This window comes from Triticum urartu, chromosome 2, assembly GCF_003073215.2.
Source record: "Triticum urartu cultivar G1812 chromosome 2, Tu2.1, whole genome shotgun sequence".
Classification (NCBI taxonomy): Eukaryota; Viridiplantae; Streptophyta; class Magnoliopsida; order Poales; family Poaceae; genus Triticum; species Triticum urartu.
This window is the reverse complement of record NC_053023.1, coordinates 27,487,014-27,500,341: the sequence shown is the minus strand read 5'-3', so window position 1 is coordinate 27,500,341 and position 13,328 is coordinate 27,487,014. Positions and strand designations below refer to the sequence as shown.

Below are 13,328 nucleotides of genomic sequence, written 5' to 3'. Positions count from 1 at the left end.
ATGCCCCTATCAAAAACCTTTTCTTTTGTGCCGTTTTTTGTTTTGCTGTTTCACAGGTAGCTTGCTGCTTTTTGTGTGTGTGTCGAACTTGGACCCAACAGATACTCCATCTTTTTGTATGCTATAAGTTACAGGCTATTTCTGTAGTTGATAGTTCAGAAAGCATGTCTCTGAATGAGTTGAAAGAAAATAGCCTGAGCTTGAGATGGAAACACCGTTACTTGGGGAAGTTGTTGTGCTGGACACTTTCTTCTCTTGCTTTTTATGGTGGTGCAATCTGAGTGTGCTGCATTCATGTGCTGGAACCGATTGCTGCCTTTGAACAGTGGCAACCAGGCACGCAGAGTAAGAGTAACAAGACATACCATCTTCAGGGACCTCCTAATCAGCGCAAAAATGCGCCGGTTAGGGGTTCTGGCGCCAACGCGCGTGCAGATATGGGCCGGTCCATCAGCGTGCGATGTGTCGCTCGCCTCGTTCGCTTTCTGTCAATGGTTGACCGGTTGACAGTTGACCGATCAATCACTGACTTTTGAAAAAAAATAAAAACCCATAAAAATTCGCAATAAAATCAAAAAATGTTTGTAATCCAAAAAAGTTCACGGATTTGAACTTCAAAAAAGTTCATCTTTTCTGAAAAAGAAGCATGAATTTCGAAAAAGTTCATGGATCTTGAAAGAAAGTTTATGGATTTGAAAAAAAGTTCGTTGGTTTTTTTAAACATGAATTTTTAAAAAGTTCACGAATACAAAAATTTGTGGATTTTAAGAATAATAATTGAATCTGATAAAAATAAAGTTATGAATTTGAAAAAATACCATCATTTTTTTAATATCAAGAAATTAAAAATTCTTGTGTATTTTCAAAACAAAAAATCATGAATTTGAAAATTTTCATGTGGTTTTTAAAAAAATGAAAAAATAGAGAAAATAAAAGCCCAAACAAAACCTGTCCAGAAAAACCTAAACGAAAAAAGGGAAAAGACAACACGGGCTTCAAATACTATATTTTTTTCATGTGTTTCCATGCCCCGTAAGGTATGTTGGTGCTGACTACTTTGCTCATCCGTGACTTGCTTCTTGTGTTCGAATTAACTACCTTGGGGGGGGGGGGGGGGGGCGGTGCCCCCCAACCTTGGACCATTTTGATAAACTTCGGGAACAAGGCAATGATCTATTGAAGAAGATTACCATCATCGCGACTATCTGTGGAGGTTCAATCTTGATAGTGGAAGTGTGCATCCTCCTCGAAGGCTCTTTGTATTTTGCGCACATGGATCGCGGCACTCCGCCTAGAGCTTCCCATGGCGCTGTACCCGCCAAGAGGGCTGGCAACTGAGGTGGACAGTGCCTACTCGACTTGTGTGGTCTGCATAGAGGATTTCGCGGCTGAGAGGAGGTGGTGGTGCTGCCTTCTACCCACCTCTTCCACCAGTTGCGTCGGGACATAGGTAAAGAGACAGGTCAATGCACGATGTCCAATTTGCAAAGCCCTGCTGCATTAATGAAAATTAAATCTTCATTTTGAAAGTTTGTTAAGAGGATAAGTAAGCACTTAGTAGATCATAGGGGGGCCTGCCAGATATCTGTCGTCTCTATTTGGGGAAATTATGACAAGTTGGTTCATTTAAACCCTACCCTAGGTAAGGAAAACCGACATCGTCTCTAATTTTGGGATAAAATCAATCGATTGGAATGCAAAGTTATGGATCATCTTTTATGTACACTGACAGAGCAACGACTATCTCGAGGGGAGGGGGGGGGGGGGGGGGGGGGGCAGCCCCCCCCCCCCTCCCCTGCTCCTTGGACCATTTTGTAAAGCATTTTTTAATGGAGGGCTTAGAATGGAAACTTTTTAGACCTTGCCCTCACGGCCCCTCCAACAAGATCAAAGCTTTTGATGACAGAATATATACGCAAGGAAGGAAGTTGGACCCTAGAATATTGTTGAAAATATGCCCTAGAGGCGATAATAAAGTGATTATTATTCTATTTCCATGTTCATAATTAATTTTATGTTTCTGTGATATAAGGGCATGTACAATTGTGCTATCTTAGAAGTGCCATATAGGATAAATGATAAGGTGGAGGAGAGAGAACTTATAAGAAATGGCTTGTCTTTTCTTATTTAAGAAGACAAGAGATGATGTCTTAGCACAATATGTCTCACCACGTTTTTAAGAATAGCTAGTTATTGAAGATAAGGCTAAGAGATGACCTATTATGGACATTTTTTTGTCATCTCTAAATTACATGCAAGACTTAAGATAAAACTATCTTATCAACCATTGTATATGCCCTAAATTCAATCGTCCTTGAATGTGAGATTTGGTGGAAAACTCAGTCACACATGTGAAAACATAAACACCATAAAGATCCCTAGTCTAGCTTATAAGACTAGCACATGTATTTTTGATGATCATGTTTTCCTGAACATGATTAATATTGAACTACTAGAATATTTATGCCGCTGCTGCAACGCACTGACAAATAGCTAGTATATTTTTTCACGGCGATCAAATGCTCTCTGAATAGTTTCTGTACACAGCCAAATTGACATAGGAAAACAAAATCATCAGCCAATCCTTCCGGCATGGGCTAAAAAATAGAGATAATTAGGTTTTTTTACACTCTATAGTACCAGGTTTCCGCCATTTTACCCCTAATATAATTTTTGGTACATCTAACACCCTAACCTAATTAAACCAGTCAATTATTTCCCTAAAGGCATGTACAAAGGTGGCGTATGCATACAGATGCCCCGTGAGAAAACGTAGGTTGAGACATCTACATTGATTGTTTTTCTTCAATGCAAGCTACCACTAGTGGGCCTCATGCATCTCTACTCTTCACTTCAACTTTTTCAGCTTTATGCATTACGCCACATTTTTTCTCTTCAAGCACCCGCTTTCTACAGAAGATCCCGTTTCTTCATCCGAACATGGCTAACGGGGCATCACACTGAGGCTAAGCATTGGACATGCCCTAACATGCTTTTTCAGGGAAGAACAACTTGTTCACAATCCGCTGGAGAATTTCCTTCCTTTGGGGCTTTGAAGGGTTGAAACGGGCCGGTGGCTTTTTCCAAGATTTCTCACTAGCACAAGGCACCAATTTTAGTTTTGGCCTGTCGCCTTGGTGAAAGTAGCCTGGAAGATACTTTCTGATGTGAAGCACACGCTACGGTACAACGCCGTGTTTGCTTATACTTTGAGTCATCCGCCGCTTGTTCCATGCATCTGTCGTTTGCAGAGCGCATGATCGGCGCAAGACCCACATATTTTCTTGTGAGGCTCGTTGTGAAAGTTGGAGCTGTCGTTTGCTTACGTGTATGGCCATTTGTTGGCATGTGTCGTCATGTCATGTTTCATGTCAGTGGCCAGGTTGGCCAGTGATTACCATGTCATGTGGGTTGGGCTGTATCGGTTTTAGCCCGCTTTTCCATCAATTAACCGGAAAATTCTCACTCTTTTCTTAATTAATAAAAATGGCAAGTCTTTTGCCTCGTTTCAACAAAAGAAAAAGATTAGAGACAACGCCGCATTCTCAACAATGTCTCTTTTAAAAAACAGACTTTGATGCAGTTCTCACAAATTTGCTAACATACATGCATGCATGCACTACAATAGCTAGACTGGTTCATTTGACCAGAATTGCCATTTGATCATGCGTTGGGCCTGAACTTCAGAAAGGCCATGGCTGCGCCGTCCATCGGCCTTGGGTGTGGAAGGTAACCGATCTCCGCATTCGGATTCAACAGCTCCCATCTGAATAAAATGATCACATATGCTGTTAACTATCAAATGAGTTATATTGCTCACATATATATTATGGTGGTGATTATATGCATAAATAAGAGTTTAGTTAATATATTAGCACTCACTCGTATCCAATGGAGAGGTGATGCAACATGATGGTGAGCTGCAGCCTTGCGAGCATGTTGCCGGCACAGATCCTGTAGCCGCCACCGAACACCTGGTACGTCCCTGGCTTCGCCGGCTCCTGCATGCATGCGTCCATTGATTCATCCATTAGTTTCTTCGCTGCCATTAGCTAGCTGATGAATGATCGATGACATAACCAGGTATAGTTAATGTGCTTACATCCCATCTATCGGGGTTGAAGGTGAGGGGATCATGGTAGAAGTTGGGGTCAGTGTGCAGCGACCTCACCCACACCAGCACCGACCACCCTGCCGGAATCATGTACCCGCCGTACTCCACGTCCTTGTTGGCCACACGGTGCACCATGGGCGCGATATTGGCCATCCGGATCGTCTCCTCCACCACCTTCGCTGTGTACTTCATCTTCGGGAGGTCGTCGTGGGTGATCATCAACGGTGAGCCGGCTTTGCTCTCGCTCAATGCCATGTTCTCCTCTCGGAGCTTGGCAAGGGCAACGGGGGATTTGGCTAGGTGGTAGGTAGCCCACATGATGGCGCTGGCGGTGGACTCGTAGCCGGCGACGACGAGGGAGACGATGTTGTCCACCACCTCCTCGTCGCTCAGCTTCTTCCCCTGCTCGTCCTCCATGTGCATCAGCCCGCTCATCAGATCGTCGCACTCCTTGTCCACCTTCCTCCTTGCCTCGAGCTCTTGCCTGAAGACCGCGTTGAGCTTCCGACGGCACTACACAAGCCATTAATTTAGTACAGTATGCTAGTCTAAATAAACTTGTAAACAAGAGCAAGATGAGAACATATATACCTTGCGAGCACCATGAAATGCCGTCCCTGGAAAATCCAAGGGAAATGCCCTGAGGCCAGCAACCAAGCCGGCGAACCACCGGTCGATCTGGCACGTCAATGGCGACGGCTCCATGCTTATAAACATCTTGCAGATGTTGGCGAACGTCACCTGTCCAATGTAATTCCAGTGTAAGGAGTAAACTAAGGTCGACACAGACTGACTGACATGGAGAAAAACGCATGCATGCATGCTCACGGTGAACTGAACTGGCTTATGATTTCTTACTTTCTTGATCTCGGTGGCGGCGACGATGGTCCCCATGTCGGCCCACGCCGCTAGCGCCGCCACGACACGCGGCTGCACAACAGTGGAGATAGTCTGTAGCGAGCTGGGACGGTTGATGGCGGCAAGGATAAACCCCCGGAGCCTGGCGTGGCTGGCGCCCTCGACGTTGACGACGGAGGTGTGGCCGACGAGCTCCGGCATGGGCCACCGCACGCCGAAGCTGTCGGCGGACTGGAGCACGAACTTGTTGGCGGCTGGCGTGCACACGATGACGGCGGGGGAGCCGAAGAGGTGCGTCCGGTAGATGCCGGCCCCGGCCCCGTGCGCACGCCTCTTGCCGGCGATGAAGGCGTCCGGGCGGCGCGCCAGCTTGAAGTGCCAGAGCAGGGAGAGCGTCTCGCCGAGGAAGGGCAGGCCCATGTGGCCCGGCGGGAGGCGCCGCCGGCCGCTGTGCCTGAGGAAGAAGGCGGCGCGGTACCAGGCGTCGGCGGAGTGCCAGACGGCGAGGCAGAGCAGCGGGGCCGCGCCGAAGACGAGGCCCAGCCACCATGCCAAGTCGCCCGCGCCCATGCCTCCCACCACCATCGCCATCGATCTGCTAGTGCCACTAGATAGATAGCTGAAGCTGGATCGGTCTGCTTGGTGATGATTATGTTGGATGAGACGATAATGGAGGTTTATATAGACGGTGAAGCGAGGATTCCGAGCGGCTGATCCGTTGCGGTGTGGGGGCACGTGGGAACAAAACTAGGCAGAGAAGAGAAATTACATCGCAATTGCATGCTCGATCCTAATCTCTTTGGGTTTGTGTGCGTCGGCTGGATAGTATTTTTCTATACGATATGTATGTAGTTTTTGGCAGCATAGCATCGGGCACATACACATGTTTTTTGCTAGCTACTCCCTCTGTTCCAAAATATAAGAATGTTTTTTAACACTACACTAATGTCAAAAACATTTTTATATTACAGGAGAAAAGAAGTAGCTAGTTAGCGTGATTGTTCACGCCGGTGGATGCCATGCCGTGTGTACCCTCGCAGCTAGGTTCCAACGCCGAGCACTAGCCAATGAAAGCTAAACTAATTGTTCCAAATGATTAGTGCCACATGTCGCATAGTATAGCAAAAATACCAGGATGCTAGGCGTTTTAAAAAAGGGTCAAATCGTCTAAAGTTTTCCTTGAGGTTTTGTGCTAAAGTTACTCAAAAGGGTCAAAACAATGATTTTATCCATTGTTTGGCATCGTGGGGGAAGCTAGCACCCTGAGTAAGGATGCAGGTGGACACGTCCGTGCTGCCAAAAATAAGCTAATCTCTGCTGCTATAAAAAAGGTGATAAAAAAAGATCAATGCAGACAGATCTAGGCTTTGCGGACACGTCCACCTGCGTCCCTAAACCTACATTAAGAGGTAAGAGCACCCAATCCTGAAAGCCTTTCACAAAGTTCAGTTGGACATCCTAAGTGCACTTTCTAACTAAATTTATATACAAATAAAGGATCAAAACAGGGAGCACTCCCTTGTAATTGACGATAAGGTTGTACAATTATACTTGAAGCTCATGTGTAAATTTGGTGCTCACGGTCACACCATTCGTGCGTGTTCCCAATGAACATCTCAGTGGTGGCTCAACAGTAGAAACTTCCAAACAATACCCAGGACTAAATCTGATGCACCAGTTGTTTCTAATCAGTATTGCCACGGACACAAATTGTTATCATATCAGGGTGGGACCAAAATCATTACAATGCATCTAACTTGTCACACTATTTCAAGATAATAGGATAATAAAGATGTAAGCGTGCATATCAACTACTGACTACCTGACTACAGTACAATATACGTACCAAGCATCAGCTCTGAAGCCTGTCAAGCCACAGGTTGACTTATCTGGAAACCAAAATTAAACTTTTTTGGTAGTTTTCGGTCACTTTTTAAAAAGTGATAGTTCAGTGGGATGCAAACCTCTAAAGTGGTAGTTTTTGGCCAATCACTCCTTTTATCCTGAAGAGAGCCTCGGTTTATTCAGATAGTTTACTGAATAGTACTTAATTGGAGGGATTGCAATTAGGACCGGAAGTAAACCATCTCAGATGAAGCCAGCCCCAACACCTCTGTAATAAGCTCCCTCTCCTCCCGAGTCCGCGAACACTTTGGCGGGCTAACCTTGATCTTGGGATCCAAGTTCCCGCAGCTATTGCATGACTTCCTGTCGTGCAGAGATATTTCCTTCAAGTTCACTGCAGCTTCGACGACACGATTGATGTATCCGACGAAGTTGAAGTCAGGTTGGAAGCCGTAGATGGTGAGCTTAGCCAGATGCTTATGCTTGAATTCAGAAACAGATGGTTTCCACTCCACATTTTCTTTCTCGCAATAGCCATGTGCCTTCCGAAGCTTCCTGTCAGTTTCCATGATGCACCAATGATCCCATACTGTGATGCATAGGTCCTCCAGGAAGGGTGCGGCTTCAAGAATGAACATTGTCCAAGCAATATCACATCCTTCAGGAAGATTGTCCAGATTCACAACCCGTAGTTTGCCGAGCAGAGGTGTGAGCAGTTTCGGACATTCTGGTAGAATCCAAATCTGGAAAAAGCAAATCAGGATGTGAGTGCCAGCTGCAGATAAATTCCATTCTCCGATGGCAGCCAAGACATACTCCCTCCATTTCTTTTTACTCCACATATAAGATTTGGTCAAAGTCAAACTACACAAGTTTGACCAAATTTTTATAAAAAATATGAACATCTACAATACTAAAACTATATAGTATGAAAATACGTTTCATGGTGTATCTAATAATATTAATTTCATATTGTGAATGTTTATATTTTTTAATATAAAATTAGTCAAATTCTACAAAACTTGACTTTAACCAAATCTTATATGCGGACTAAAAAGAAACGGAGGGAGTACTTGTTAAAGAAACTTTAGCAGCCAAGACTTGCTTAAGTTAATACAGTTATTACATACGTACCTTTTCGCTTTCAAAATCCAGATGCAGATTGCTTATGTTGGGGGCATTAGCAAGGAACTGGCCTAACTCGAGAGTTTTGTTGGAACGAGTTCCAACCTTGGTGAGATCTAGGTCCGAGAGCCGCGGGACAAAGCCGAAAAACAGGGAATCTCCGTCAGAGTTCCAATTATTATAGCTCATCCTTTCGAGTTTTGGCGCGCAGCTGAGCTGTCTCAAAATTCCCATAGTCAATCACCAACTCAACGAGTCGGGCATGCTCCACTTGTAGCACAGAGCCGATCCCCGCGTCGCAGTGGGAGAAACGCAGAGAGCGCAGCCGCTTGCAAATGCTTAGGATGTTTGGTATGTCCGGTTTAGCAAACCTCAGCGTGTTTGGTAAAAAATGGGAAGGAGAATGAGAGTTTAATGTAGGGAGTTGTATTGAGATTAGATATGGGATGAATCGTTTTATTCCCAATCCTCTGTTTGGCGCATGATGAAAATTATGTGTGAGAGTTTGATGAGAAATTGTATTCCCGTGTTTGATTCGTGGGAATTGACAAGGAAATAGACAAGGAAAATTAACGTAAGTTATGATGAAGGGCTAAGATTGACTCACTAAAACAATTTCCTTCCAACTCCCACCCCCTCCCCTGTTAATAAAACAGTGGGAGTTGGAGTCTCAAATCCCATGACTATTTCCTTATCAATTCCCAATCCCCCTAACCAAACAACAGATTTAAAGTCTCATACCCCTTCAATTCCCATTCCCTAGCTCTAACTACCCCCAACCAAACATGCTGTATCATAGTGTGCAACCGCAGCCGTGTGAGGCGAGCAAATGCGTCTGGACAATCAGCAAGGAAGGTATTGAACTGCTTGGCAAATTTGAGGAGATCGTCGGGAGTGCAATTGACACGAGCCTTCTCCGCCAGGATATCAAACTCGGCGGCCTCGACCTTCTGGGTCGCCATGGCGCCTGTGTTTTGATTTTCGGTTTGAGCTTTTTTTCGCCCTAGGCCGAGATGGCCGAATTTCGGCCATTTTCAAAAAATTCGGCTGAAATTTGACTAAATTTTGACTGCAATTTAACTTAAATTTGATCAAAATTTGCCAAATTTGAGCAATTTTGGCTGAAATATACTTTTCGCCTCAGGCCGAAATGGCCGAAATTCAGCCGAAATCCAATTTTTGCGGCCGAAAATCAAAACACAGCATGGCGCCGGCGACGGATCTGCCGACGGACAAACAGTTATAACGCATCAAGTAGAATCTCACGCCCAATTTGCGGAGTGGGATCTCCTTGTTCCTCGCGACCCATCTCATATACGTATTACAAACTGACCATCACACACTGCTATAGGATAAGATGTATGAACTGTCAATCATTGATAGGCGTGCATTTGTATAGGATAATGACATGTGGTTTGCGGATTACTTGCTAAGGGTAGCCAATGGCACCAAGGAAGGTGATGATCAAGGCAACATACGACTCTCTGAAGATATTTGTGTGCCGTCTATAGGCGAGGTGGACTACCTGGAGAAGCTAATTGACCATGTATTTCCTGGTCTAGATGACATGTCTGATCCGAATTACATGACTTCTCGCACAATCCTCTCTACCACAAACGACAACGTGGACAAGATAAACATATGCATGACAGAGCGTTTCCAGGGAGAAGAAGTAATCTACCATAGCTTTGACAGTGTAGAGGACGACCCATATGGCTACTATGCTCCCGAGTTCTTGAAAGGATTGACTCCCAACGGTCTGCCTCCGCATGCACTCAAATTGAAGTGAACTGCCCAGTCATACTTCCGAGAAACATTGATCTGGCAAAACAAAAGGTCTGGATGCAATTACTTCTTATGAACTTTAACTAGTAGTCTTAAGAAAAGGAATTTTGTTCTATTTGTTATCACTAGAAAGACATAGTTGAACTAACCCTAGCATTCCATATAATTTACAAGCCATCAAGTGGTGCTTTGAAGGTAAACAGACATGTTGCTGATATTAATGAGAATCTGATTAATTCAACGTTAGGTTAAGTCCGGCTATCAATGTTAGGACACAACTAAATGACTTTGTCCTAATGGTGTTCAGAAACACATTTTTGTGATTTCATTTATTTAGTTCTTGTTGGAGATACTTTGTAGGATATTTAGTTCCTCCGTTGTCTTAATTTAGTGGTTGGTGATCCTGAGGGCATACACATACCTCCGGTATTCGTATCCAAAATGGCTGGGGAAACCTTGAAGAAGTTTGCCAGAGGCGAAGATGCGGAATGCTGTATAAACTCGTCGATGGATGAGACTGCAGGGACAGTGTTGGTGATGTCGTTCGTATCACTTGTTGTCATCATATCAGTTGTAGCTTCATTTCTTTTTGCTCGGAACTGCCGACTTTTACGCCATGGAGTTGATAATCGTCCACCTTATATCAAGAAGCATGTGGTGGAAAAGCTTTCGTCCTTGGTATATAAAGCTCCGTGCTCAAGTGGCAACAATTGTGAAGAAGCTTGTGCCATTTGTTTAGAAGACTATGATAATGGTGACATGCTTAGACTTCTCCCATGCGACACGGGGGAACCCTAGCGCCGCCGCCGCCAGATCCCCCTCGCCCCTCCCTCGCTTCGCCGCCGCTGGAGGGGCCGCCGGCGAAGTCCGCGCGCGCCCCAGGGAAGGTGGCGGCAGGGCGTTTCCCCTCTCCGCGGCGTTGCGCACGCATGCGCTGCCTGCGTTGCCTCGGGCGCGGGCGAGATGCAGGGCCGCGGGAGTGGCTTCAGCGCGAGGAGAGGCCGGATCCTGGCCGGGCTTGGCCGGATCTAGCTTCTCCGCCCTCGATGGGGCTCGGTGGCTTCGTTCCGGCGGCCAGCGAGGGCTGAATCCCGGGGCGGCGGCCCCGGACGGCGAAGGATGTGTCGGCGGCTGTGGACTCGCGACGGGCGACACCGCGGCCGCGGTGGTGGACGATGCGTGCACAAGACGCTTGATGGAGGCAATTGAAACAGATCTGGGTGAAGACCTGCTCGCGGCTGCAGCCGAGGCCGGCGATGGCGGCACTATTCGATGTCGTTCCCTTGTTGAAGGCATCGTTGTTGAGAAGCTTCAGGCCACTATCTGCTACCTCCGGGGAAACCCTAGATCAGTAGATCGGATGACTGCGGCATTATTGTGTCGTTTCCCTCTTGTGGCGCCATTCTTGGAGGTGTACACGGGCTCGAGGGACCAGTGGACGAAATAATTGGTGGAGCAGTGTTTCATCCTGCACATTAATGGTGGCGTTTTTTGGCGGCATGGCGCAGTGGAGACTCGGCACCCGATGTGTGGCGAGGGACTCGTGCAGGAGGGTGACGTTATTAGGCGTCGTGGTGGCGTCGATGGCAGAGAGGCCGGGCAAGGTGGTGCAGCAGTACATCACTAAAGATGGATTGGTGGCAGGTAGCTACGGCGGCCTCATACCCGGCAAGCGTCCTGGTTGAGGAGTGTGCCGGACTGGTAGGTGCCCCATACCCGACAGGCGTCCTGATTGGGACCTCGGGTCTTAGATGTTTAGGTTTGGCTGCGGATGTCTGTTTGGTATTAGGCCCAGACTATCAGCGCCCCTTCATCATTTGGATAGGAGTTAGACGGTGGCTTTAGTCTTACTGTTGTATGACTTTATAAGGTCTTGTGAGAATAATTAATAAAATTGCCGTATGCATCGCCCAGATGCAGAGGCCGGGGGTCCTCCTCCTTTTTTTAAAAAAAAAAGTGCAAATATGGTAAGAGCATGTGATATCTCAGTACTTGACTATTTGTTTTTATGGCCGCTGCTTCTTTTGTTGGGAATATAAATACCAATACCTATGTAACTCCCCCAATATGAGTATCTATGTAGCTTTAATGATTTAAGAATAAATTTACTACACATTGTTTTTTGCTAAATGTCAAGATAGTACAGATTTAGGATCAAGTTTTACAAACTACACTTTTCTCGGACCCTTGTTTCAAAACACTATACCTTTTCTGATCTTCGAGGGAACACACCTCTAGGCTCTACATTGTAGCAATGGAAAAAGAGAATGGGTTGTTACATCGTGCGGGCCTAGGCTACTTGTGTGGCATTCATTTGGTGTCACTGCTAGGAGGAGCCGGATCTAAGTTCCATCCCAGATTCAAAAGGAGTAATTTTCTGAATCAAGTGTTACAGCTTGATCTTAATGGCGCACTTTCCTCACATTTAGCCAAAAAAGGAGTGTAGTTTTCAAGAAATCAATCAATATGTACCTCCCTCTGTCTTGATGCATGTTCTGATTGGTTAAGACAAGGCTTTGACCAACAATTACTTCATTAATATGTGGTTTATTTGATACAGAATCACAATCGTAGGTAATTAGTTCTGAATACACGTCACACAGACTAAACTAATGGGCTAATTGTTGGTTAAAGCCTTGTCTTAAACAATCAAAATCCGCCCTATATAATATACTCCCTCCGTACCAAAATATAAGACGTTTTTGCAGTTTAAATTGAACTACAAAAACGTCTTATATTTTAGAAGAGAGGTAGTTGCATCGAAGACAGAGGGAGTAGTGCATAAAGGCCACAACTGACGGAAGGAAAATTTTGAGACCATGTTTAACATATTTGGTTTGCCATGTCACATGAAAAAAATCTAGCTTAGTATCCTATATTTGTGTTGCTTGATTTGAAGTGCTCATGCGATATCCAATGTTGCTCATCTTGAAACTGGACATCAAGCAAAATTTGCATTTCTGCCGCAACAAGTTTTACATAGGCAACATATCTGCGTTGCAATATGTGTCGCTCATTCTTACATAGGAATAGCTTTGTTGCATGTTGGAGCCAGGCAATGATTTCCACCGTCAGCAATTTATGCCTGAAGCTTCTTACTTCTGATAATCCCCTAACTCTCTTGTGGTGAACAATTTTTTTCTACAGAATTTCATGTGGAGTGTATTGATCCCTGGCTGACAAAGTGGGGCACATTTTGCCCAGTATGCAAACTTGAGGTACTCACAGGTGAATAAGCAGGCAAGGTTGGACTAAATCTCAGGTGAATAAGCAAGCCTCTGTTGCTGCATACAAGTGCTGGGCGGCATGGCAGTTGCATCCAAATATGCTGAACTGGTTGTTCTGTTAGCTGGGTTCCAAGATCATGTGAGCATTTTATCACCAGGACGAGGTACGGGCAGCGGTTTGTGAGACTGGGCCCGTCTTAATACCCAGTAGAAGATTGCCTTATGTCGTTAACATTGAGATGAATTGTTTAATTGAAGTGCAGTATATGGAAGCCCTCTTGTAATTATATGTCAGTCAGAAGTTCAATTGCTTCTTTCCCATGCATTTCTTGATTCTCCTGAATAGGGTGTGGGGGAGTACTGATTTGGTCTTT

At 45.4% G+C, this 13,328-nt stretch overlaps 2 protein-coding genes and 1 pseudogene across 2 annotated transcripts; 1 reads left to right on the top strand and 2 right to left on the bottom strand.

Moving 5' to 3' along the window:
* Window positions 1-3,488: 3,488 nt before the first annotated feature.
* On the bottom strand, window positions 3,489-5,602 carry LOC125535343 (ent-kaurenoic acid oxidase-like). Its single transcript, XM_048698394.1, has 5 exons — window positions 4,973-5,602; window positions 4,706-4,855; window positions 4,103-4,627; window positions 3,883-4,001; window positions 3,489-3,766 (listed from the first exon to the last, which is right to left on the bottom strand). The coding sequence occupies exons 1-5, from the start codon at window positions 5,561-5,563 to the stop codon at window positions 3,664-3,666; spliced, it is 1,488 nt and encodes a 495-aa protein (XP_048554351.1). The 5' UTR covers window positions 5,564-5,602; the 3' UTR covers window positions 3,489-3,663.
* A 718-nt stretch (window positions 5,603-6,320) lies between these two features.
* Window positions 6,321-13,012, top strand: LOC125534845 (receptor homology region, transmembrane domain- and RING domain-containing protein 1-like). The gene is made up of 5 exons (XM_048697922.1): window positions 6,321-6,381; window positions 6,805-6,851; window positions 6,982-7,003; window positions 10,119-10,506; window positions 12,867-13,012. Exons 1-5 carry the CDS (start codon window positions 6,321-6,323, stop codon window positions 12,961-12,963), a joined length of 615 nt encoding a protein of 204 aa, XP_048553879.1. The 3' UTR covers window positions 12,964-13,012.
* LOC125540531 lies at window positions 7,039-9,256 on the bottom strand (annotated as a pseudogene).
* Window positions 13,013-13,328: the final 316 nt, after the last annotated feature.

Bases quoted from the DNA above. Each gene is read 5' to 3' on its own strand.
- LOC125535343 (XM_048698394.1), bottom strand. From the start codon at position 5,563: ATGGCGATGGTGGTGGGAGGCATGGGCGCGGGCGACTTGGCATGGTGG. The intron at 4,002-4,102 runs GTAAGCACATTA...GCATGCATGCAG, and splicing joins TCAACCCCGATAGATGGGAT to GAGCCGGCGAAGCCAGGGAC. The intron at 3,767-3,882 runs GTGAGTGCTAAT...CATTTTATTCAG, and splicing joins CACCTCTCCATTGGATACGA to ATGGGAGCTGTTGAATCCGA.
- LOC125534845 (XM_048697922.1), top strand. From the start codon at position 6,321: ATGCAGACAGATCTAGGCTTTGCGGACACGTCCACCTGCGTCCCTAAA. The intron at 7,004-10,118 runs GTTTACTGAATA...GTCTTAATTTAG, and splicing joins AGCCTCGGTTTATTCAGATA to TGGTTGGTGATCCTGAGGGC. The intron at 10,507-12,866 runs CGACACGGGGGA...TGAACAATTTTT, and splicing joins ATGCTTAGACTTCTCCCATG to TTCTACAGAATTTCATGTGG.